At 40.1% G+C, this 26069-nt stretch overlaps 1 protein-coding gene across 1 annotated transcript in view; it reads right to left on the bottom strand.

Annotated features, from left to right (window-relative positions):
• The window catches only part of UBAP2 (ubiquitin associated protein 2), a 51034-nt gene that overhangs the window by 4262 nt on the left and 20703 nt on the right, over positions 1–26069 (bottom strand). The window contains exons 2-9 of the mRNA XM_087777659.1: positions 23298–23437; positions 19238–19315; positions 17476–17586; positions 13406–13559; positions 12910–12975; positions 11552–11629; positions 2957–3011; positions 1668–1771 (exon numbers count right to left, since the gene is read on the bottom strand). Coding sequence (XP_087633785.1) covers positions 1668–1771; positions 2957–3011; positions 11552–11629; positions 12910–12975; positions 13406–13559; positions 17476–17586; positions 19238–19315; positions 23298–23396 — 745 coding nt within the window. The 5' untranslated portion in view covers positions 23397–23437. The remainder of the gene's footprint in view (positions 1–1667; positions 1772–2956; positions 3012–11551; positions 11630–12909; positions 12976–13405; positions 13560–17475; positions 17587–19237; positions 19316–23297; positions 23438–26069) is intronic.

The raw sequence follows: 26069 nt of genomic DNA, 5'->3' as shown, positions 1-26069 counted from the left end.
AGGGAAGGTCACGAAATGTTCAAGCTCCCTTGGGAAGTGGAGCACAAGCCAAAGTCATTTGTAAGCCACAGCCTTATGGTTGCATTCATTAATAACTAACCAGTGAATTTTCTACCTCCAATTCAGTCTCCTCGTGCCTTTCTTGTACGTTGTCTTTCTTTAGTTAGTTAACCTTATTGCTTCTGCAATACTTGTGACACACACCCTGCCCTCCGCTACCATAGAGCAAACAACAGTATCAGTATTCCTAGGGGAATTTTCAAGCCATTAGGCGTCCTTCTAACTCATTATCTGATAAACTTATTTGAAAAACTAATATGAGTAAAAGGTGCATTTCTGTTCGAGCTATAGCACCAAGTAATTTCAAAAGTAATTCCTTGGAAAGATGCCGTATTTGGCAAAAGAGCTGCCTTTCAATAACCATTAATATACTCAGTGCCATGCTCCCACACTGGACTGGAAGGCACTCAGAGTGACAAGACAGCTGCCTAATAAGCCCTCCTAAACTCTGAGCCTGTTATTGTCTTCTGTGGCTGAGTGGAAAATGGCTTGTATGAAGTTTAGAAAGCTGCATCTCAAGAAGCTCACAGCAGAGCTCCACAGAGCACACCCTGGCCTCCAGTATCAGTCTTTTCCTTCCACACGTGACACAGGGGTTGATGAAAAATCATCAGAGTAGGCTTCAGCAACGAAGAGATCAGAAGAGTTACCCTTTGCTGGGGTTAAAAAAGATCTCTCTCCTATCACTCGGTGGTTCCCAAATGTGGACAACAACATAAACAAATTTCTCCATCCTGACACAGGGTTTCCTTTGTCTTCATTTCCTGTCACAGAATATGGGAAGAATATGGGATACCTTTATCGTGTTTCCCAATCACAGACAAGCAGGTCACGTTCTTCATTTCTGAAGCACCAGGAGACCACTGTTATGTTGTTCCTTTCCAAACTATGTCTGTCTCTTGCCTTTAGCCGGGAGTGCGTAATTCACACTTGAAACTTCATACAGAAACACACAGCTGCCTCCATCTTCAGACAGGCAGACTGCTCTTTTGGCTTCCATTCAAGTGCCTACTTGTGCTTTAGCTAATAATTCTTCTCTCCAAAGGTGGCAGATCTTGGAACTCTCCTCCACCCCAGAGACTCACATTCTTACATTCTTGTGCTGTACAGGTGCGGCTTCCAAAGCCATCCCAGTGTCACTGAGTGGATTCACATTTTTAAACAGTTTTTCTTTTCTTTTTCTTCTTCTACTTAGATATTCACACTCTACTGCTCAATGCCTGTGGACCAATCACTTTTAGTAGGACTTATACTCCTTAACTACATTAGGTGAGCTCTTAAGCAGTACTTAAGATATCTAAACAGCTCTTCACATACAAGGTTCTTCCAATAACTCTTCAAATCCCTTTGTCTCTCAAGGGATTGCTAGTACTAAAACAAAAAAATTGCGAATTGCCTTCCCTTCATTCTAACCACAGAGTCACTCAGGCTACAGCATGTGCTCTGCACATTAGTAGCAGGTAAGCTATAAAAATGAACTAATATCTGTGTCATGCGAGATGTATTCACATTTTCAGAAGTTAACTGAACACTAACAGAATGGTTATTTTAACTGCAATTTGCTACAGGTCTTCATTCCAATCCTTCCAGTTCTTGAAGCATCTTACCAGTTCCATCATCTGCATCATTCTGACCAGTCTCCCAAATCTCTGATTTTGTCCCAAAGCCATCAGTGGCAGAAGATTCCGTATAGTCTGCAGGGTTAAATGTCCTAGAGTTTTAAAAGTTAAGAAATGGAAGAGAACACATAGGTCATTCAATGAACACAAGTGTCATCATTTTAACTGACGTTGTATTAGATTTAACATCTTGTTTTCCACATAATGTATCTTGATAGTTTTGGTTTCAAAAGCAATTTTTCCTCTATGAGCAGACACAGATAAAAAAGGGAGAAGAGAGAAGAGGAGAAAGAAAGTGAGTAGACCGGGAAAAAATTACTATAGAGGAACTGAACTAAAACAACAATTCCTGAAAAAGCAGTTAACAGCATACCTACTCCTCCCAGTCTTATAAAGCATTAGTTTATATGCACTCTCAGCTGATAGTTTCTCAGCATGTGGCTGACTGATGAGAAACCAGTATCATGTCCTTGCAGAGCACCAGACTTGCGCAGGACAGGAGCCATAACATCAGGAAGATTATTTCAGAATGCACTCCTGACACCAATGCCAAAACACACAGATGCAGCTAAAAGGTGAAAAAGGATTATTGAAGAAAAACCTCTTTTCAGTTTATCATCTACAAGTATGAACAAGAAGGATTATTAGAGAAGTAGAATGAGCCTTCTGTTCATCATGACATCACTGATATTACATGAAATGTCATTAAAGGCAAAAGCTGAGTGAAAGTAGTGGAGGCTACACTGCTATGAAGCAAGTTATTCCAACAAAACTGAGAACAAACTTTAGAGCTGCTGAGTAACTTCTTCTGATTCTGTTTTAGGGTACATGTATGTCCAAACAGCTAAAGCATGAAACCTCAAAAACAGGAGAAAGTTTATAATCGCTAGACTTTCTGGTTTTATATAGAACTTGCACGTTCTACATTACACTGAAACAAATCTATTTTTAAATTGACCTAGGACTATACACACCACACAGAACTTTCAGCCTCCAAGGCACTATGTGGCCACTACTGATAGGTACAAACGGGTCCTCCAAGTTTGAGATATTAACATTGAGTGAACATACATAAGGTTTATATAGGTGTGCCTAATTAGAAATACTGGTTTAAGACAAAAATAATCCATTCATCATCTAACAGATTTGTGAATTTTTGCATCCATATTGGTTTATCAAACATACAGCAATATTAATACATACAGTGGCAATATTGTCAATTAATATTGCCACTGAGTTTGATCCTTGCCACAATCTGTGCTCTGCATGTTTCTTACCCCATGCCTTGGGCTGAAAACCTCCCCGCTCCTCTCCCTCTGCCACGTCCAAACCCTAGGAGAGAAAACACCATTTAACAGCAGCAGCAGAGGAGCCGCCAATCACTAGTCTGTCACATTAGAAAACACTACGGTTGAAGAAGAAAACCACTGTAGTTAAAGTTAAACATCATTTACTTCCCAAATTTCCTCACAGGAGAATTTGTTTCCCTAACACAGGCAAGTAAACCACAGTTCATCTAAGACTATATGTTTGAATAGGACTTGCAATTCTTTGTTATCTTTTCTGTATCTAGTGAAGTAGCTCCAAACGCCAAGAAAAGGACTTACCTAAAGACCCAGTCCACATGAGACTGCAATTGCCAAATCATTAGACATTATAAAAATTTTGTCTATTTCTCACTCTTGCCTAAGATGCTCTAGAATCTCAGCCTCCCTGCTTACCCTGATCTCTCAAGAAATTCCCTGTCACTTCTTGTCTGTGAGAAAATTTAAATACTCCATTTGTTTCCTTCTGTGACTCAGCCCACCTGTCCACCACCTGCCCTCCTGTGCATTCACCAACCTGCGACCACACATTCCTTCTGCTTCCCTTAATCAGTTACTGACATGAAAGTCACCCAATTCAAATTACTCAGCAACTTCCTTATTATCACCCACAAGAATATTCATTCCTATTTTAAAAACAACAAATACTTGTTGCCTCCAATTTTGGTTACCAGCCTCAGTTTACAAGTTTCTTGATGCACTGGATGGCTTTATTTTTGCATGTTGCATAGTGCTAACAAGGCATAAAATTTTTTGTATTGCTTAACCATCCATAAAGCACATCTACATAAACTGCTAGAAAATATTTCTTACATGCGGCATATTTCTACATTTTTTTTTTCCTTTTTTAGGACCTCAATATCTGAGGCTTTTCCAGTTTGTTGGGCTTTTTGACGAAGGCTATGAATATTATTTTGTATTAGAAGAACAGGAGGAGTTCAAGAGGTGCAAACTGAGAACAAAGCGTTGTTTATTTTAATGACAAAATTATGTGTTAATTATAAGTCGCCAAGCAACTACAAGTTTACAAGAGCACAAAAGTTATAATCATAAGTCACCAATACACTGGCTGCCCAAACATCAGAATTACCTGTGATAGGCTGTTCAAATTTGGATCAAAATTACGCCTTGTTTTCAGGGGACCACCTAAACTGAATCAGAGCAGTAGCTCCAGGACCTAGTAAAACCAGTTTAGGAAGCTCCTATTTTAATGACTTTCCTTTCCCTCCCCTCTCCACTCATTCTTCCCCTTGCCCTAGTTCATTGTCCAAGTGTTAAAAGACATTTCTGGACCGCTAAAATGTCTATTTCATACATATTCAAGGACTTCTTAGAAGCATCAAAATAGCAGGATAGATAGCTTTACCTACATTTTGATGACAGAGTTTATGTATATCCTATACAAGATGACAACTGCTAGCTATAGAGGAACCATGGAAACCTGCAAAGGAAGGATTCCCATCCAGCAACACACAGTATCTTGGTGGGACAGGAACACAGAAGAACTAAAGCCTGACACTAGGCAAGGCCTGCTACCTCTACATTTTCCCCTCTTTGCTCTTTTTCCACAATCACCTGGAGAGAAGTCAGACAGAGGTTAGGAAAGAGGTAACAACAGCTGCAGCCCAGCAATCACCATCCCTCTTCACCGAGCCCACGCATGGAGCTGTGCTCTTTGCTCTGCCATAAACAACACTGCCCCAGACCCTGCTCTACCCAACTGGTTGTAACTCAGCCTCTGAACCTCCTTGCTCAGCCTACCTATTCTACTGCTCTTCTCTCCTTCGCCCACATAAAACCCCCAATCTGTGAAGCTGATCCACGGCATAACCAGGTCGCAGCTCTCAGACACACAGAAGTCAGGGCACTCCAGATTATCTTTCTGCCCGGTAAATAATTTTTTTTGAGTAGAACCACTAAACAAGTTTACTTGGGGACACTGTAGGGGTCACCTATGTAAAAGATTTACTTCTTACAGCTATCAAAACAGCATTAAACACCGTTTACTACTGATGCACAGAAAAGAGATCAACAGTTTTTTGACTAGCTCAGTTACAAGACCGATTGGGAGCTGCGCATCACAAACAGCCAAGCAGAAATATTTTTGAGTGAGGCAGACGTTAGGTGCAGAGAGATTAGCTGGAATAGCTAGCATGAAGGTACAAACAGATTTTAGAAGAGGAGGAAAGTCTCCCCAGCTTCCCAAGTGCAAAAGCCTGAAAGAATAACCTTAGCACATTAAACAGCAGATGAAGTTTTATCAAGCAAGGCATAAGTAAGGTGCCATACCAGCACAGGCACAATAAACTACTCACTAGGAACAGCAATAAGAACTTCTAACAATTTTAGAAATTGCTAGAAAGAAATCGTGTTGTTCCTGAAGTTCCATGCACAGTCTTAGACTACTAGCCAGCATGGGTTATTTTATACCAGATCACTTTGAAAGTTAATCCTGAACTTGAATTTCAAATAGATCCCTTTACCTTCATGAAGCTGTGTCTATGCTTTCTGTCAAAACTGGAATTAAACTAGGTTTAATCAACAAATGCCACAAAAAGCATTCTAATGAAGACAAAAGGGAAGTACCAAACCAGTGGGGTTACAGAAAGCAGTACATTCAAAGCTAGAAAAGACACGAAGAACAAATTCAAAATATGGGACAGTGAATACTCACCACTGAAATATCACCCTAATTCGGACACGGAATTTTATACATCTTGGTCATTAATGAATGCAAGATGCCACTGGGAAGGGCTGATATTCTCTTTGACACAACCAGATCACTAATATATCCTTAAATTCTCATGCTAAGAAAGTTACTTCTCTCAGCCACCAAAATTAAAACATGGCCTTAAAACAATTAGAAGGCACAGTCTTCTAACACTGAGAGGTTAGCCATGAAGCAATTATGAATGCTCATCAGGTATTTGCAAACTTTTGATATTTTTTAACAGTGACTAAAAGGTCAGTGAGCAAATAGGGCTTCACACTGCAATTCAGAGCAGGGGCCCAAATTCTGAGCATGCAATCCCACATTAACTTAAACCCATTTAAATCAGGATTACTACAACTGAGGTCTTCCTCACCAGCAATCACAAGCTCTGCTCTCTTTCCTGCACTGACGGTTTTGCACGTACCAGTGAGTGAGCACAAAACCACTACCAGAAAACAAAATTATTAGTTCACTTTTGGATCAGCTCTCTGAACCAGTTCCCTGCTTGTTAAATGCCAGAAAACTAGTCATGTTTACACCAGGATAAGCCACCAAAAAAACCTGTTGTCCCCAGCTACCATGCTGCCTGCCCTCTTTTTTCTTTTTTGGCTTGATTAGTTTTAAACTTAGATCAATCCTCCAATACAGTTCAAATGCACCAGGAGACAGACAGGACCAACTCCTCCCAGCAGTCACGCCAGTTTATGTTTGTAATGTAAAAAGTATCACTTTTAACTCTACTCTAAAAAGATGCGTATATATGGTCTAGATAGCAGCAGTCAACGTTTACCAAAAAAAAAAAAAATATCTTTTTTCTGTGGTAATTCTTCTATCAACATTTTTATCTACCGACAAAAAGAGAACAAGTGACTTGGCAGCAGCTCATTAAATCTTCTAGTGAGTCTAAAGGAATAGATTTTCTTACAATGAATCAGCATGTGGAGCACAAAAGCAAATGACGGACATCAGGCAAAGAACAAAATTACTGCCCTGCTTCATATAAACCCTCATAACATTTCTTCACATTCCTTTACACTTGGATCTACAAACAACAGCCTAAAGTATCAAGGCAGCATTGCTAACTCATTTCTGTTCCAAGAAAACAGGGCTGGGAAATTATGTTTCAAGTTTATTCTGATCAACATTCCTGCCACTACACTCATCCAACATCATTTAAAACTATGAACTATTTGAAAGGTGTTTTTGTTTCCTGTAACATTGTAACTGTTCAGCTCTGTATTGCTAGGGTTTTCCTCCTGCTCTCCAACACGTCTCCCTCAGTTGACTAGGTTCACATTAACCATCACTTACTCAATTTACATTATTCTTTTCTGGAATGAATTTTAGAGAACAACACTTACACCCAGGCAGGTGGTGATATCTTCTGTTTCCACTAAAACCCATTGGGAGTTCAAAACGCTCATAATCACATAATCACATCTTCACTTTGGTACCGTCTATGCACGGAAAGAATCGTTTGTCTCATTCACAACATTTCTTTCCCCAAAACAAATGCGCACTACATGGGAGCATGAGAAAAGTGTGTAGTACCACAACTCGGATGGGCCTAGCCCATTAACTTAATAGCCTATTCTGTAGGAAATCAGTTTGCTGAGCTTGCAGACTTAAATCCTTCCACGGCAACACTGGTCCTTTATTTCAAAACTCAGACTTTCACACTGACAGGTTTAAATTAGATTAAGACACTTTAAGGTTAAGAAAGAGGCCTAAGAACAGCTGAACATAAAGGAAATGCAGACTGGAAGGGCAGGCAACACCCTAGATTCGTGCTTATCGCTGATTACACAGTAACTGAACAGCCCTGGTCTCTGCTCTGGAAACACAGAACCAGCCATCCTCCCAGCAGACACCGAGGTGATGGAGGCTTAAGCCTTATGAAGAGATAAGGAGGCTAAGTATAGAAAGTTTGTATTCTAGGTATTCCTAACTACCAAAACAAACGCTGAAGTTATATTTAATAATTCAAATCACTTTTTTCTTATTAGTCATCATAAAGCTAGAAGCATTGGATCAGTTTTATACACTGCACGTACTCTACTAACCATTTTTAGAAGCACGTGCAGAAAACTTTCAACTCTAAAGTTATGCTTAAAAGAAAATAAATAACTTATGTTAAAGCTAAATTCTGGTTAATCTCAGAAAAAAAAAGTTACATGACACACACAGTTTCTTAACCAATGCAGAACCAACTACAGCAAAACTAAACAGACTTCAGATTGTGACCTCCAGAAGGTCTGCTCTACATTCATGTTTTAGAAAAACCCACATCCTTACTAGTTCTGGCAAAGGAAATCCAAAATATATCCTGTGCCAAGCTTGCTAAGCTTTTAAAACAAGAAAATGTTTAGACATGCAATTCTGGTTACAGAAGCTCAATTTTTTCAAGGATAGCATACTTCTTATCTAAAAAACATTAACCAAAAAAAAAAAAAAAAGAAGAGATCCAGAATACAAGCTGGACTATAGTCAGATATCTATAAAAAGGGTAAGCTGCTTTGCTTTCTTATACAGCCGTCAGAAAAAACAAGAGTTTGAAAGGCTCCTTGTCATGCTGTTTAAGTTCAAAATTAAGACATAATGTTTTTCCCTTTCATTTTTATTCCTGTTTTGCTAGAAAAAAAATCCCTGTCAGCATCCACATTTATGGCATGCTCACGTTGCTCTGTAAGAACGAAGAGGAGGAGAATAGAGGAACAGAGGTAAAAGCAACAAATCCATTTTCACTTTGCAAACCAGGAGAGTTGCTAGACCTGAATCGGTAACAACTTCTATGCTGAATCAAGTCCAAAAGTTCACCTACCTGCTATCCCATTATCAGCTATGGTTAATTAGATATCTAGGGAAGAGTACACGAACCGAAACCACAGTGCAGTTTCTCAGGACACTCTCCTCGTCTTCAACCATTTGTGGCTCAGACTTCATCAGCCAATGATAATTTACATACATCAAAACCCTCAGTGGTTTTTCTTTTTCTTGCTGTGGTTCTTTTTTAGGATGAAGTCGTGAAGTCTCCTGCGTGTAAATTTTCAGCACCCACAACATCTTATTGAAAGGAATTCCTCAGGTTAACTACATCTATGAAGAACCACCTCCGTAAGTTCATTTTGAACCTGTAACCTACTGATTTCATTTAATACTCCTTCATCTGCATACTTGCTTAGAGTGATCAATTTATTTCCCCACAGAAATTTTATAGATGTCTACCATTCAGCCACTCAGCCCTCTCTTTTCCAGGCAGAGAAGTCCTAGTGTGCCTGCTCCTCACACCCCATAAATGCAATCTTCCCAGTACCTTCAAAAGCCTTTTCTAGCTCTACTGCATCCTTTTCAACATGGGGTGGAGAACAGTGGGAGAACCAGACCTGCACTTAAAATCAAAGGTGCGAGAATAGTAAAAAACAGCAGCATAAAAAAAAAAATTATGCCTGTGAAGTTTGTCAATTTGTATGTAACACTGCAGCTGATTAGAACACAAATGAAACATCTCTAGAGCTGACAATCCTAAAGACATAACCATCCTCCTTCATTATTCCTTCACGAGATTCCATTCCAGACAGTTACAAATCCTCGCAATACCGACACACAAACATAATTGCTTTAATGCAATTACTATTTATCACCATTATAGTATTTTTTACATCTAAATTAAGCTCATTCAAGAAATTCAGTTCTGAAAAGACAGACAGATAGGAAGGCCATCTTAAAAAAAGAAATTCCTTGACTCCTTTCCAAGCCAAAGTTTACACCCTCAGTTTAGCAAGCAAAAATTAAGGGCAGAGCAATCCCAGCTGGGATGTGTCCTGAAACATATCCTGTGATGCATTTTTGCTTTCTGTTAATCAGTCAATAGTGTGTTATCTACTTCAAATCCCTGATCTCCTGCATACCAGCAACCAGTGGTGTTTGTACCCTGTATACCTGCTACCCTATAAAGTTGCAAGGAATGTCACACAGTCATTAATGGAAGATCTACTGCACAAGGAAGCTAGTGCCTACAGCACCAAGGCTGAAATACTCAGTGTCGGAGTATCCCCCTCAGCAAACAGCACATTATCACCCCAGTGTCAAGCCCATTTCTGCTATTTTCAGTGCCTATCCTTTCTGAAAATTAGGTTGTTCTACAGTGAAGAAGTAATGCTACGGCCCAGCAAATCTTCCCCTAGAAAGCAGCCAGTAAGATAACTCCTGCCTGAGAAGGTACCTTAAAATAGAGAGAGACAGTGCGTTGCTCAGATGTTAGCTGACCCCTAATTTTGTAACCAATGCCTAGATTCCTACAGACGCACTCCGCACGAAACATTCCTAAAGAAGGATTCTGTGGCGATTACCAGCAATCTATTTACTTTCAGCTTAAGCACTTTATCCCACATTTGACTATTCTGTGTAACAGAAAAGACAGACTACTGAATGAAACGGCAGGAAGCTTTTTTTAATTATTTCTACTAATATCCAAAGAAAGAAGGTCATGCATCCCTGAAATACTGCGAAGTGAATTACACAGCTTTATACAACTCCCTGCAGATTTCAAGGGCTTGCATTATAAAATTAAATTAGGTATTTCCGGCCACAGAATACACACACTCATAATATAATGATCCTGAAGTCATTCAACAGGTTTATTACAGACAGTTGAGAACACTTCATTAAGATACTTTGCTCACATGAATGTACAGTCTAAATTATTTGGTAGAGAGATACAGTAATACTGTGTACACTAAGCCAGTGAACAGAAATTAGTTAAGTTGTTCCCGTTTCTTCAGTCAGATATGTTAGTTTGATCTGATGATTAAGTGCTTTAGCTTGAGACATGCGATATTCATCTAGAGAGCACAACCGAGTCATTCTTGCAACCCTCTGGAAGCTACGTATCTCTGCATCTTTCCACTCCTTCAAGATGCAGATCTGGAGACAATGAAGTTGGATGTGCCTGTCTTCGAATGCCTCGTTACTGGATATTCCAAAGACAAGGGAGTCCTTTGAAGGCAGATTTTTTTGCGAGTCAGACATTACTTATTAAGTACATCAGCTTTGCTGTGCACTTTATCAATTTAACTCATTTAATACCCACTTCCCCACACAATCTGCACTCTACCTAGGTTACTCATTTTCATTCCTCCTGCTCTAAGAAAAAACAAGCCTCTTTCCACTCTGTGTGAAAATCCAAACCAACTACACATCCCTTGATTCCACACCAAATCCATTATCAATATCTTTCCTATCTCTTCTACAGGATAGGATCGGAGTTGTACCTAAGACTCTGCAGTATTCTTTTTCCACAGTTCTCCTCATCAACTCTCCCATGCCAAATTCCTTCTCGTACCAGAAAGTTTGTAAGGTGGCTTGTACTTTCTTTGATTGGCTACCGAAAACAGAAGGCAAGCCTGACAACCGGATCCACCCCAAAGAAACAACACAAGTACACATCAAATCCCTTCCCAAGAGCCCTACAGATGGAATCTTGTACTCTCCTGCTGCCAAGGTATATCTTGAGGAGCCCAGTGCACTCCCACTCACAGGAGGGTGGCATAAGTCAATCTGGGAAAACAGCTCTCCATAGCCAGAGCACACCAGCCTGCTACACAGGAATTTACCATAAAGGTGATTTGTGTCAATTCTTTTAAGTTGTTCTGAGACCAAGACATGACAAGGGGTAAGGCAGGGGGATGTACCTAAATTAAAGGTGGCTGAAGTGCTTATGGAATCGAAGGATAACCAACAAATGCTTAAAAAGAAGTGTTTAAAGAAATAAATGGGAGAGTTCCATTTCAGGACATGAAATCAGTGCCAGTCCCACACCAATGCCACTATCTCACCTCTCCCACGGCCACGTTTCCCACGGTCTGAAGGCCTGTCTCCTTGATTGTTGTCCACTCCATTCTCTTCAGCTCTAACTGTGGAGAGAGGACAGCTTAAGAGAAGCTTTAGAGACTCATATATGAGATAATATAGCCATCTGCTTAACCTGAACCCCAAAAGAAAAGGGAAGACTTTGAAGTGGGCTCATCAACAGATCTCAGTCACCCCTCTTCTTCGGGGGCCTAGCTACAAGCAAGTTGTGTTTACTTTGCAGTGGACAATTAGGAAGCAAAATATCTAATACGAGGGAAATGTCCCTCAGCAGAAACACTTTTTTTTTTTTCCTGGAATAAAGAAAAAAAAAAAGGTGCCATGTTTTGCAGCCTACACTATTAAACTAATTATGGCCTCACCTCTTTAACGAGGTAGGAAATACAGCTGCCTCATACTATGCTTCCCTGATAACATGCTGGGTGGCAGCAGCGAAAGAATAAGGGATAAACAAGAACACCGACTCTTCTCCCATCTGCCCATACCACATCAGTGTAACACCAGGGAAACTTCAAAAAAAAACTCTCCTCTGTATTTAAATCAGAGGGATGATGACTGGGTGAAGGTGAGGCATTAGAAAAGCACTGCAACTTAACTATTTTGTGGAAAACTCCTGAGAAGGTACTCTGAAAGATGGCTGGCTCCTTGAAAGAAAAAAAAAAAAAAAAAAAAAGACTGGCCACTTAAAACACTGCCAAGATTTTGTACTGCACAACTGCTCCTAATGGCAGCAACAAAATCATTAATGCTGGGACATAAAGCTGGGAAGAAAATATCAAGATTTCGTAACCATCTGAAAAATCTTTAATTCCAATTTACAAAAAGTGACAAGCAGCATCTGGCTCTGGCAAAAATTTTGCCCCTCACTTTCATTTTGATGGATCCGATTTCAATTTGTTCTAAGCATAGCTGCAAGTTTTATTAATAATTTTTCCTATCTTGACATTACTCTATTCTACAAAGATTCACAATGTCTTTATTGGCACAATATTTGAATATATTCCAATAATGAATTAGAAGAGTTGGCTAATATTGTAAATTATTTTACTGCTTTAAAGTGAAAAGCTAAACATCTTGTTTTCATTCAGGTTTGTCTGCCCATCTATCAGTGTTGTGTATGGCCCTCACAGGCAATGTATACAGCTTTGATACTGCTGGTAAGACTTAGAAAAAAGTAACGTGTATCCAAGGGTGATCTAATGTGATTCTACCTAACCTGGAAACATCAGTTTGCTTTTGTACAATGTATTATTCCACCTGTATAAACTGTAGCAAATTTTTAAATGTTTCAACTCAAAGAATTTTCTCTGTTGCAGAAACTCACCTTTGGTTGGCTTATGTGAGTAACATACGCTAGAGATTAACAATGATCCCAGTCTTTTCATTCCCCCTATGAGAAGATGAGAACATCTTCAGGTTCTCCCACTCATAAAAGGAGATGGAGTCAAAGCTGGATAATATTTTCATTAAAAGAAACAAAAAAGTGTATCAGCTGTGCAGCAGCATACTTGCTCTCAAGCAGCCTTAGAAAGAGTAAATTCTAAAACTTACATAAAGAACAGCAATTTGTACAAGATCAATTAACCAAAAAACGACAGAAATTTAAATTAAATTGAATGTCCCTGAACAAGCACAGACCATGCCAAAACCAAGTCACATAGACAGATCAAGCATACTTGTCGCACAAACAAGTTATGATCCCTTCAGTGCTGAGCCATAGCTCGGACGGACTTTACTCCATTAAGCATTCGCTCTTGACTCAGCCAGTTTCAGCTGCAAGAAAAGTGTCTGAACCTTTAAAGATGAACCCCTATACATACACTCTCGGACACGGCTGCCTCCTCTTCCCCGTCTGTTGGAACTTCCCCGTCCGCGGCTCACTTCTCTGTCCCCTCGTTTTTCTCTGTTCTCTTTGTTTTCTGAGCTTTCCTTTCCAAGGCTTTTCTTCTTTCCCCCTACAGTCTCCCAAGAAGTCTATTTGGGTAGAACAGAATTACACACAAAAGTCAAAAAGGAAGAGACAGGTCCCCATGCATACTTCCACCTCACACCCCTCTAGTTCATGGAAAAAAACAGGTATTTGCATAACGTCACATATGTAACACCTTGCAAACTACACTGATACAGATATAAACACAGGCTGTATTTTTGGGAAGAGATGATAAAGAAACAAGTTTTAGAAGTTGGACTGTCTTACGGAATGTGAGAATCTCAAATATTTATGGCTATAATGGACTTTTACTAGTTCAAGGAAGCCTAAATAAAACCACAATGCAGAAAATCTGCAAAGCAAGCAACGGTTTCCCTTTCAACTACCTCCATAAATCTAGCAAGGGACCGTGCACAGAGACATCTTTTTCTCCCAAGGAAATGAAAAAATGCTTATAAGCATCATTGAACAAGAGACTGATGAGAATAAGTATGTGGCCTAAGAGGTGGGGCGGGGAGGGGAAGAAAAAACATTTATCCAGACATACTAGAATTCAAGCACCAAGAGACAGAATGGCAGAACAACAACTTGGGAAAACTGGGGCCATGATAAGCCAGACCATCCACTCTTAACAGCTGCAGCTGATCACACACAGCAAAATACAGGAAAAACTATGCCTAAAGATAAGGGACCACAGTTCAAACATCAGGCTTCAGCTTTAATATTAAACTCCATCTTTAAAATAAATTCAGGGATCATATCAGCTCCATAGGACTATCTGTAGGAGTTGAAAATAAAATTACTAAAACACTTGCTAAGAATAGCACAGCACCTCATGTATTACGCAATTGCATGGTTAGTTTACTGAGCCATAGTTGCAAAGCAAAGAACTATCATATGGCTTCACCTGCCGTAGCCCATGCAACTCCATTACACACTAACCCTCCTAGAGCCTGAGAGACACTTCACAGGAGAAAAAATAACTGCACTGACAACTGAAGAACCAAGTCCATATAGTTCAGAATACACTACTATTTCACTGATTGCCATGGTGCCAAAAGATCTTTGTTTTAAGAAATACTCAAAACTGGATGATCCTGCAAAGCTTAAGAGGAAGCAGCCTCTCCTTCGTAAGGTTTTAGATGACTTGGGAAGGATCACTAAAGGGACGACTATGAAAGCATCAGATTCATGCTTTCCCACAACATAATTCTGAGGAAAGCCTTGAGAAGTTGGGCACATCCTTTAAGACAGAGGATGGTGCTACCTCTGGGCATGGGAATCCATCAGACTATCAAAGCTGCCTATTTTCGTAAGGAAGCTAACCGATTACAATTTCAGCTGACAATACCTGAGGCAACCCAAATAACAGTTGTGCGCCTGACCTTCAGAAATGTGTAACAGAAGCCTTCTTGCTGGCCTGATCTTAGATGGAAAGAAGAATAATCTGAAAGGTCCCCTGTGTTCTATCTTCAAAGGTTTAGGAAGTAAAACATGGTCGGGCAAAAAATGGATCTTATAGTTATAGGAAGTTAAATGAACAGAAGTCTTGGGCAAAGAAACATGCCTTTCTGTACTTTCATCCACAAGACTCTTATCTATCCAAAGCCAGACTGTCACAACTGTTGCAAGCGAAAAGTCTCCATAAAGACTAAGTCGCACAGCATAAAACCTTAAAGATCACAGCATTTAAAAAAAAAAAAAAAAAAAAAGAAAACTGGCAGAATACCAAAGAAATTATAAATAAGACATTCTAGCTATCACTCCTTGCTCTTCTAATTCCTCAAACTGGATAGACACATCTTCTTCCAAATGAGGTAAAAAGAAAACCTTCTACTGCATCAAAGCAGAGCAAAAACTAGAAAAAGAGATTGGGGAATCTGCATTCAGAACTAGTAGTACCTCGGCTTCCAACTTTACATCAAATCCATGGTTAAACTGTTCTGGAGTATAATGGCCTTAAAACAAACCCTTAAAGTTGGAGGCCCACAAACTTCCATACAGAAGAATAAATTTCTTCATGCCCTTCAATCATTACTCCTTCCTCCTAGAGCCCTTTGAGTTCTCTGTATTTGTTTCTGAGTTGCATTTTGTCACAGAGAGCAGTGGGTTCAGAGGGACTTGTCAAAAGAGCAGAACATATGGATATGTTGATTCTAACTGATGAGTTCAGAAAGTTTCTTCCATGTCATGATCACTTATAACAATTTGCTAAAGTAAGAAAGCATTTAACATTCTCCATCAACCAGAAAACTGTTTTCAACTAGAAAATGGCAAATATGAGAAGTACAAGAGAACACAAAACTAGCACATTACCAAGACACATTTAATCAAGGTGAGATGCCCTCTTCTACTCCCAACTTGCCAGCTCGCTCAGTATTATATAGTTCTGTGTTTTAGGTGACCTCAACTCTTATAAATGAAAAGGGGACAGAACAGAAAGTACCCTCAGTCAGAACGGTACGTATCCTAGATTCATGGGGGGGGTGGTAAGTTTCCTCATTAACAATAAGCCAGAATACACATCCCGACAAATCACAGGAAATGCTGTATGTTCAGCATTAAGAAAGGAAGTCCAGGTTTCTTTCGGAATTTAGATGAGATGGAATCTAGTTTACTGCCTTGGATAAACTGTAAGAAGTCCTTCCAGCAAAAACTTCAACTGCAGCAAGACATATTCTCCTGCTATCTCTTAGGATAAAAAATCACTCCATGGAAAATTATAAGCAACATCATTTCTTGTTATGTACTGTGCTGGTTTTGGCTGGGGTAGAGTTAATTTTCTTCATAGTAGCTAGTATGGGGCTACAGTTTGGATTTGTGCTGAAAACAGTGTTGATAACACAGGGATGTTTTTGTTACTGCTGAGCAGCGCTTACACAGAGTCAAGGCCTTTTCTGCTCCTCACACCACCCCACCAACGAGGAGGCTGGGGGTGCACAAGAAACTGGGAGGGGGCACAGCCGGGACAGCTGACCCCAACTGACCAAAGGGATATTCCATACCATATGACGTCATGACGTCATGCTCAGAATACAAAACTGGGGAAAGAAGGAAGGGGGGGGGTGTTCGGAATGATGGCGTTTGTCTTCCCAAGCAACTGTTATATATGATGGTGCCCTGCTGTCCTGAAGATGGCCGAACACCTGCCTGCCGATGGGAAGCAGTGAAAGAATTCCTTGTTTTGCTTTGCTTGCCTGCGCGGCTTTTGCTTTACCCATTAAACTGTCTTTATCTCAACCCACGAGTTTTCTCACTTTTCTGGTTCTCTCCCCCATCCCACGGGGGGGGGGGGGGCACAGGGGGGAGTGAGCAAGCAGCTGTGTGGTCCTTAGCTGTCAGCTGGGGTTAAACCACGACATTGTTTAGTCTCCTCTTTCTGTTTTTCAATAAAGTCATGCAAATAAGCAACACAGTGAAAGGAATAACTACTAGCTGTATCCTATTCTGCCATTAGTAGCATTGTCAACGTAACTTTCAGATGTGGAAACCTCCACCAACTTCAATACTGGCAATGCACACCTACAGAAGTTGCACGACTTAAAATATCTGCCTGCCCTTTAAGTTTATAAAGATTCCCCTTCATGGCAAACACTCAGACTCAGGTCTCAGGGTTGTGGAGGTGCTACAGACTAACTACAAACATTGCAGCAAAAAACAGGCCCATGTCTGACAGAGCACTGAGTTCTGCTGCAGAGTTAAAATTGCTGCATATAAATGAAAGCCGGAGGACTCTGCAAGAGACCAGCTGAATGAATACCCACAACATTTTCAAGGTTCAGCCTACTCTAAGGTATATATGCAGTAGAGATGCTGCCCTGGTCTCCATTTCCTTCAAAAGAATTTGAATAGAGACATGGAAATAGAAAGCTTCTGCAATACAACTTTCCCAATCACTCCTTAGAAGTAGACAGACGCAGCAAACAGAAAGAGCGGTTTAATATGAAAGTAAAACCTTACCGTGTCTGAACTTCCTTCCAGCAGTATGTTGATTGCTCTGTTCACGTCCCCATTACAATCATGTAGTGCCACTATGCACTCATCCTGGTTTTTCCCCGTCACTTCCATAAGCTGGCAGTAAAAGTCAGACATGTTAAAATATCTAAATTATCATCATAAGAAAATAAGAGTTAGTACCACCACGGATTCCAAGAAACTGCATAGCTACTGTGTTAGAGCAAACCAAAATCCTAAATAAAGGTATCTGCATTTTACAGATCTGCTTGGGATTCAGAGAAGAGACAGGATGAAACACAAATTACAAGATAATCAAGAAAGCACTCTCTCTCACACTTTTTTTTTCCTTTATGCTTGCAGCAAATGCTGTCACCCCAGAGACAGCAGTATATCAGGGTAAAGATGTAAAAGACCAGGGTAGCTCCAGTATTGTCCCTTCTCCCTCTCCATCAAACATCCCCCTCTTTATCCCACTGTGTGAGAACAGACATAAGGTAAGCCATGGCAGAGAACACATCCATCTGGAAAAACATTCAGACTAAGAAAAAGGTTATTTTTCAGCCAGATCAGCTCCCTCGATCTATTTCGGCATAAGGCCACACAAAAGGCATAAGCGATGGCTGCTTAGGGAGACCTAGTACTGAATTATGCTCCACAGACCCGCAGTGCACATCCTGAGGAGTGTGGGATGGAAATAATCACAGTCTGTCATGGGACACATCCAGCAACTTCACTCAAAGAAAAAAAAACCTACATGAGCTAGAAATATATATGCGCAATGTAAAATAATGGAGATTTCCTATGCAGAACTTAATTCTTATCCTTCCCACCGGCAGAGCTACAAGCACTATTGATGAGGGTCCTTTGGCTTCAGGAAGTACAAGACTTCACTTCTGGCACAGCAACAGAACAAATTTATAACAAGAACAACAAAAAGCACTTAACAGTGCTTCAGAGGAGGTTTTACAAAGGAAAAGAAATCAAGAAATCTGTTCATCTGCTGCATTAATGCATTCATGTTATTTGTCCTCTCCTTCTGGGAGGTTCTTCAGGTTCTTCACGAGTTGTGACGTGTTCACTAGGACAAAATCACCAATACCCACAGCAGAACAGGGACCCGGATTCTCAGTACTGCTCGAACTAATGGTCTTGGCTGTAACTGGGTAATGGAAGTTTGAGCATCTACACCTGAAACGTGGCATGGTAGAGGACACGGTGTGAGATTTCATTTTCATAGTGTAATTCTATCATTTTAATGCATACGCAGATCTGGGAGGTCAGATGATTTTTATTTTTTTTAAAATAACACTTCAATTCACCTTTAAGCTATGATTACATTTTTACTTTTCCTGAAAAATAGCCAAGACATTAGCAAACTCAGTTTACACAGGTGACATATTTTTCCCATGTGCATGTACATGTGGACAAGCTGAATGCACTCTTTATTCTGACGATCATTAAGCATCACGGCCATACTAGAGAGATACAGTCTGGAAGAGACATCAGGACAGATGAGTTTTGGCTTAAAGGTTTGTCTACAGAGGAAAACACACCAGTGCAACTATACAGCCAGAGCTGTATTACCACACAATTTCTTGTAAACAGACTTTACAGTGCAATAAGAGAACCTTTTCCTAGTTAAACTTATGTTGTTCTGAAAAAGGTTTCATCTAAATCAGAAACAGACTTTCTAGCTCCAAAATGTAAGCCAGCTTTGAAGCACCTTATTGCAAGGGATAAAAACTCTGTACCATAAGAAACATACTTGTTTCACTTTATCTTCAAAATCTGCGTCGTTCTTATCGTAGATCATCTGAGCAAGGCGAATCTGTTCTGCTGTTGCCTGAAAAACGCAAACATCCAATAAAGTACACAAAAGGTAACAATATACTTTTTAAAAAGTATCTCCTAGTGTCACTATATTTTTTTTCTCCAGATTCCCAAAAAGAACATACACAACAAGCACAGAGGTGCTATGGGGAAGGGATTAACATCTCCTATGCCCATTCTATAATTAAAAAGTTCGCTAGGACAGAAGCAATTTCAACACATTCTAATGGGTTTGAACCACAGTTAAAGGTCACCACAGAGACAGGACAACCATATAATAAAATAGAATTTACCACAGAAGCCTATGCTTTGATATTACTACTTTTACTTCTATTTAGTATCCACCACTCCAGAGTTAGTTTTATTGTAACAAACTGGCAATGGTATTTCCAAATTAACCACATCTCTGATGATTCCTGCTCACATCATGTTCCACACCTCTCCCAACAACAACCTGACTCTGTAGTTTTACGAGCACTTAAAAAGAGACTGAGTCATGCCTCAAGATTTTGCCTCTGAACAGCTGCACTTATTTTCTTTATAAGTGAATACTTGTCTCTGAAAACTGCTAAAGGATCTTGCTATTGATGAAGTATTTGGTGCTTCTGTAACATTTCTGGACCACAAATCCATGCTGGCAACTCCTCCAAAAGCTGAAAGACTAAAATGAATGGATGCAGTAAAGTGCCATAAATCCAAACAGGCTATGGCTGCCCCAGAAGAAAGCAACTCAAGAACACTAATGTCTCATCGTACAGGCCACTCTTCATAGTGTGGCATTTGCAGTCTACTTGAACGGCACTCCCATGAAAATACCAAAGATAACTGTATGCTACATGATCCTGGACCTAATTTGATTTCTGCTCAAACAGAAGAGGCTACTGTCTCATGCTAGAGAAGGCTGATGCTGAAGAGAGACGGGACCCAAAATGTGAGTTGATGTTCTGTGGAAGACTTCTTCCTCGAGAAGGGGACCACCTCATCCACTGAAATTCTTGACAGAAAGGATTCATCCTGGGCAGCTGGTTGAATCTCACCTTTCAAAGTCTCACTTCACAGGGTACCCACATGAAATTCTGTGCCTCATGAGTTCAGACTTAATCAGCTGCTTTGCTTTTGGAGTTTACCACGAATACAAGCTCTAGAGGAGGTTGCCAAGTGTAAATGTTGAGAAGCGTCTAAAAATTACTCCACTGTACACCACCAGCTGCTTATTTTCTGGGAAGTTACTGCAGCTCTCCCAGTTCCTTGAGGGAAGTGACATTTGCTGTGCTCAGAGGCGAAGTTCCAAGACAATTAGCGTTTGTAACGGAGTTAAGTACTCTGTGCTACTTCACATTTTCAAAGTGTCATGCTGACAGCTTCATACGTCAGTCAGTAACAGAAAGGAGAGCCTGCTCTGGAATTCCCTGTGCCAGCCCTGGTGCCACCCTCCATGAAAGCCTCACGGTCAGTGCGGTGTTCTTTCTTAGTGTCTGCTGAGAGCTCAGCAGAGAGCAAAAACGAAACGTCTGCTGGTTTCAGGAATTAAGCCTTGTTGATCCATCTTCTCACTCAGCCTCCTCAGGCCCACTGCAACTCTTAAGCTAGTGAAGAGATTTCCTTTAAAGATATCCAGAGTAAAAACATTGAGACAATGTAATTTCTGTAGAGGCATTTGACCAGAAACAGAAAGCCATTAAGATTCATTTTCTCCGTAAACCAACTTTCTTTCAAGTCCACGTTAGAAGACAAAAATATACCAATTTTATAACAGTATCAAATGTGTGACAGTATCTTCAGTTTTCCTGTGTAAGCAGAGAGCTTAGAAACACGAGTAGGGCAATATCACTAATATTTATGCCAGTGGATTACACCCAGATGGAATTGAAGACTTGGAAGAAAAAAAACACCAAAAACCCACAAGATGTGTTTACTACACAAATACCAAATCATTGTCACAAAAAGTTTTGGTTCTTTCCCAGAAAGTGGTTCTTCTTTATTTTTAAGGCACCATTGTTACAAGTAACACTGTAGTATCCTATAAAAGAGTATAATTAAGTTTTAATTGTCACTAAGAAAATAGTAGCATCTTAAGACAACTAAAACTTTACTCAACCTTACAAGATATACTATCTTTGTGGCATAAGAGAGTAAAAGAAATTTTTAACTAACTTTGAACTACCAGAAAACAGAAGTATGGAGATCTTATAATAAAACAGTATATTTGTTACCCAGAAGCAATGCAAAAGAACTGTGATGTAATTTCTTAAATAACTTAAATGATGATCAATGTGATATTATGACAATGAAATCTCCATTTGGGAAAGTAATATTATTGTACATTCAGAAAAATCAAATCAGTGGTGACTAAACAGTAAAATCCCACACATTTCTGTTGATCTGTAAAGGCTAACCAACCAGGAAGGTCCATCTGACAGCTAAACAATAAAAAAATATGGTGCTCTAAAACACAATTGCTGTATATTAAATAACCATCTTTTCCACTGAATTGACCAAACCAGTATCTATTATGGAAGAAGCAGAATAAGCGGAAAAAATGCAGAAAAAGGTCTGTAAGACTTAACGCTTAAAATCAATGAATCACATAGGTTGAAAAGGTCCTCCAGTGATACTCAGTGCAACCTCCCACTGAGAGCATGCCCCATCAGAGGAGCTGCCTGGGGACAGACAGAGGTCCCACAACCTCTCTAATCCATGACCATGTTCATGGTAAGCAATTGTTTTCCTTTTAACAGCTGGAATTTCCAGTGTTCCAACTTGTACCATTGTCTTGCTCAGAAGAGCCTGGCTTCACCTTTTCTATACCTTTTCATGAGGTACCCGAATAGAAGAAGGCCTTGCCTTCTTAGGGCTAAACAAATCCAGTTCCCTGAGCCACCCCTTATTCATCCTGTGCTCCAGCCTCTTGGCCATCTTCGCAGCTCTTTGCTGGACTTGCTCTCATCTGCCAATGTCTGTCTTGTGCCAGGGAACCGAAAACTGGGCAGAGTACTCCACTGCTGTCTTGCAAATGTCAAAAAAGGGGAAACCACCACTTCTCAACCTGCTCGCTACACTCTGCAGCCTTACTTGTTATAAAACAAAAACAAATTCAACTTTGTTGAAAGTCACTTTCTAAATCCACACGTTAGTGTGAATCACAACTACACAAAGGGCTGCAGCGCAAGATGATAAGGGCTCGAGCTCACATAATTAATACTGTACAAAACAGAACAAGAGCCCCTCCATGTTAAAGATCAGTCTAGAAAACAATAAAAGACACAATTTCCCACGGGCGCATCTCTAGATTGATGCATTCTCTGCCAGCAGAGAACTGAGGCATCAGTTCAGTTCTTGAATTGAGTCTAATTTTGAGAAGTACATGGCAAGAGAATAATGAGTTGCCAGGAGCAGAGACATTTTGCACTCTGTGTAACCCAGACAAGCACACAACTACTCTGCTGCTGAGAATCAAGACAATGGGGTAAGAGCTTAATTTCAGTCTCACTCAAAATAATTTTAGTCCGCTAGCAAATGACCATCTTCATTTCACTTTGTGAGGACATTACACAAGAGTTTTAAGATTTTGTAACTTGCAGATATGCTGAATCATGCTGTAGAACACAGCATGTGTCTAACAAAGCTTTTCCCACCCACCCCAATTCCTCTATCGACCAGAAATCTTGTAGCATCTTGAGGCTGGCATATGGAAGAGCTGAGATCTGAGGACACAGAGGTCACAGGACAGAAATCCTGACACAGGCATAGACATAGAATTCCTCACTGATGGGAAATGTTGCTGAAGAACACAAAGCTCATTTAGAGCCAAGAATACAGGAACAACTTAATGCTGTGCTGGATTACTGAGCAATTAAAGTGAGATATCAAACATACTCTTCCAAAATAGACCATGATTCTTCCCCCCATCTTTTCTCACTTTTTACTTAGGGAAGAAATGCATATCATTACATGCTCAACTTTTAACTCGAAGAAGATGATATAGTAGCACATACCTGTACTACTTGTTTCTGTGGTTGTGTTGGCTGTGTGGTTGAAATTTGCGTTTTGTCCCGAGTGCCCCGGGTACGTTCACTGCCCACCGAAGTCATCATATACAGTATATACAAAACAATGTATGTACAAAATAGAAAATCTGAAAGGAAAAGAAAAAAAAGAGCATGAGTTAAGGCACGGTACTCATTCAATACCCAGATAATATATAAATGCAGTGGCTTGAACTCTTCCTGCCTTTACCATTAACTCTATACAGACTCCTGAGAAAGCAGCTTTAATACACTATTATTGGATTTATTGCAGTCTTTACAGTAAAGGGGGAAAGGCAGGGGATAAAAAGCATTTTTGCCAGCTGATTGGGATCTGTCTAGATCTGTACTTCCAGACAACATCTAAACCTCACAGCTTGTTCCAGTCATTTAACATACAGACTTTTCTCTCTGCTACTCTGCTGAAATTTCACCTCGAACTGTATCACTCCTTAAATTTCTGTAATACCTGCTGTCTTGTTTTGATGCCTGGAATTTAAACACTCCCATACCCGCTGAGAACACTAACGCAAAAATCACATTCACTAACTAGGCAGTTCCTCTCTTCCTCACCATCAAACTGCCTTCCCGCACATAAACAGAGGTTATGGCCAATGCCCTCTCTACTTCTCACCTCTCATTTATAAGAGAAATGATGATTCTTGCCTTTAAACCCAGCCTCTGTAGCCAGTATTTTTGTTTTGTTCTCCCTCATATTTACTGAAATTATTTACAAAACTACCTGTTACCCTGCTTTAAACATACCTTTGTCATATGGCAACAAAGAAAGCCAAAAGAAAACCCAAGCCCCACACACACATCAGTGCTATCCCGTTTGTGACAGTCAGCTTTCATTCTCATTCATCCTCTAGCATTAAAATTACTTTGAAACAACAAATTTGTTATTCCCCCCGCGTTCGTACAGCATTTAACAGAAGGCTAATTGATGAGTATGGTTTGTAGTAGCTATGATAACTGGAAACAGATCTCTCAGCTGGTCAGAACGGTCACAGTCAACTGCCTGGTTTCTGTCCCCATGACACTGGGAAGTAAAACTGCAAATTTAGGGAACTAAGGACAACCTGCAAGTGGTGCACCTGGGCAGAAGGAGATGTGCAAACAAGCACCAAAGAGCTTTTACTGCTGCCCCAATGTATGAACATGCCTCTGAATGCAACTTGTCAGGACAGCAGCTTTGGTGCAAGCTGGCTAGCACCGAGTTCAATGCACAATAACACTCAGATGAAAACCAAGCAAACTGCTGTGATTGCACGGACCAGGATGTGTTCAATACCCAGCTGCTCACTAGCATTCACAAGTAATTGGTACTCAACAACTAAAGTGGCAATGAGATGCTTCAGTTTAAACACCAATTCACAATGCTCAGGAGCCTCATCTAGAACCTAAAAGACAATTAACCCCATTATCATCTAAATCTCTTTCTCACTTCAGAAATACACTTTCATTGGCCAAAATTGAACCCTGACATTGAATTTCTTTATGTACTAGTTAAAGCATTCAATAAAGTCTGAGGAGAAAGTATATTTCCATGAACTCTTGCATATTTAACAAGCAAAGGCCTACCTTTACCAGGAACTGACTGTAGTATGAGCTGAACTAGAACACACTGTTTCTCCAGCTTTATGAATATATTCACCAAAGCCAATCTGTCTCCCAGTCTCTTAAGGCAGTCTAACTTTGTTGTCTTCTAAGCCCCAGAACACACAGGCCTTCAGAGCACTGGGCTTGACACCCTAAAAGCCAGACACAGTCAAAACAGAGGTTATTCAAGCTCGTGACAACATGTTCTATGGAAAGCAAAATATTAAGTAGATGTGGAGACAGGCTGAACAGCAAGTTCAATGCTTATCGCTGACTATCTGGTCATGGCTGTCCACTGATATTTTAAACACGCTATGGACAGTCTTCAGTTGAGTTGGCAGCAGAAATTACTTTTGCTCTTTGTGTTAAAATCTGCTTTGTAAGCCTTGCTGACTGGACTGCCAACATCCAAAAACTTAAATTTATATAGACTAATAATGACCTCGGGGTTGGTGTTTTTGTTTGTTTGATTGGTTGTTTTTTAAATATCGGTCATCTCATCATGATTTGAACCTAGCACAATGAGCAATGAAAAAAAGCCCTGAACAGAGAACATGACAGAGCACTAACCTCTCTGAAAGACAAGCTAATAGTTTCAAATATGATTGTCTGGAATTAGCCCACTGTGATTTAAGATACATTGAGAAACTATAACTCTGTGGGGTCTCAACTTGCTTATCATTTCTGAATTAACATCATGTTTACACAGATTCTGGTACCTAGGAATGCCAACATACATTTCAATGCTATTTTCTCTAATCTCACCAAAGCTACTCAAAATATTGTGATCCATGATTTGGACATGACAGCAGTACACACATGTTAAAACAAAGAGTTTTCTGTTTGTAAAGCACATGCTGAACTATAGCCTACACTTCTGATAGCCAAGCAACCTACGGTACCTGAAGAGGATTGTGTCTTTTCCCCCTCTCCTAACATGTATTTTACAGTGTCTCTGTGCCACAGCTTTTTAAGCCATGTTTGTTTTTCAGGATGAAAGGACATTTTAAGGAAAAAGGCAGGCACACAGATGTTTGAAACACACCTGAGGGATGAAGCGGCACAGCAAGATCAGCCTGCTGGTGTGAACGGAGCCAAACAACCTGAACAGTAAAATGGGATCTTTAAAGAAGATCCTCA

This window comes from Nipponia nippon, unplaced genomic scaffold (genome assembly GCF_047370975.1).
Source record: "Nipponia nippon isolate SJK-2023a ecotype South Korea unplaced genomic scaffold, ASM4737097v1 scaffold_40, whole genome shotgun sequence".
Taxonomy (NCBI): Eukaryota; Metazoa; Chordata; class Aves; order Pelecaniformes; family Threskiornithidae; genus Nipponia; species Nipponia nippon.
This window is presented reverse-complemented; position numbering and strand designations above follow the sequence as displayed.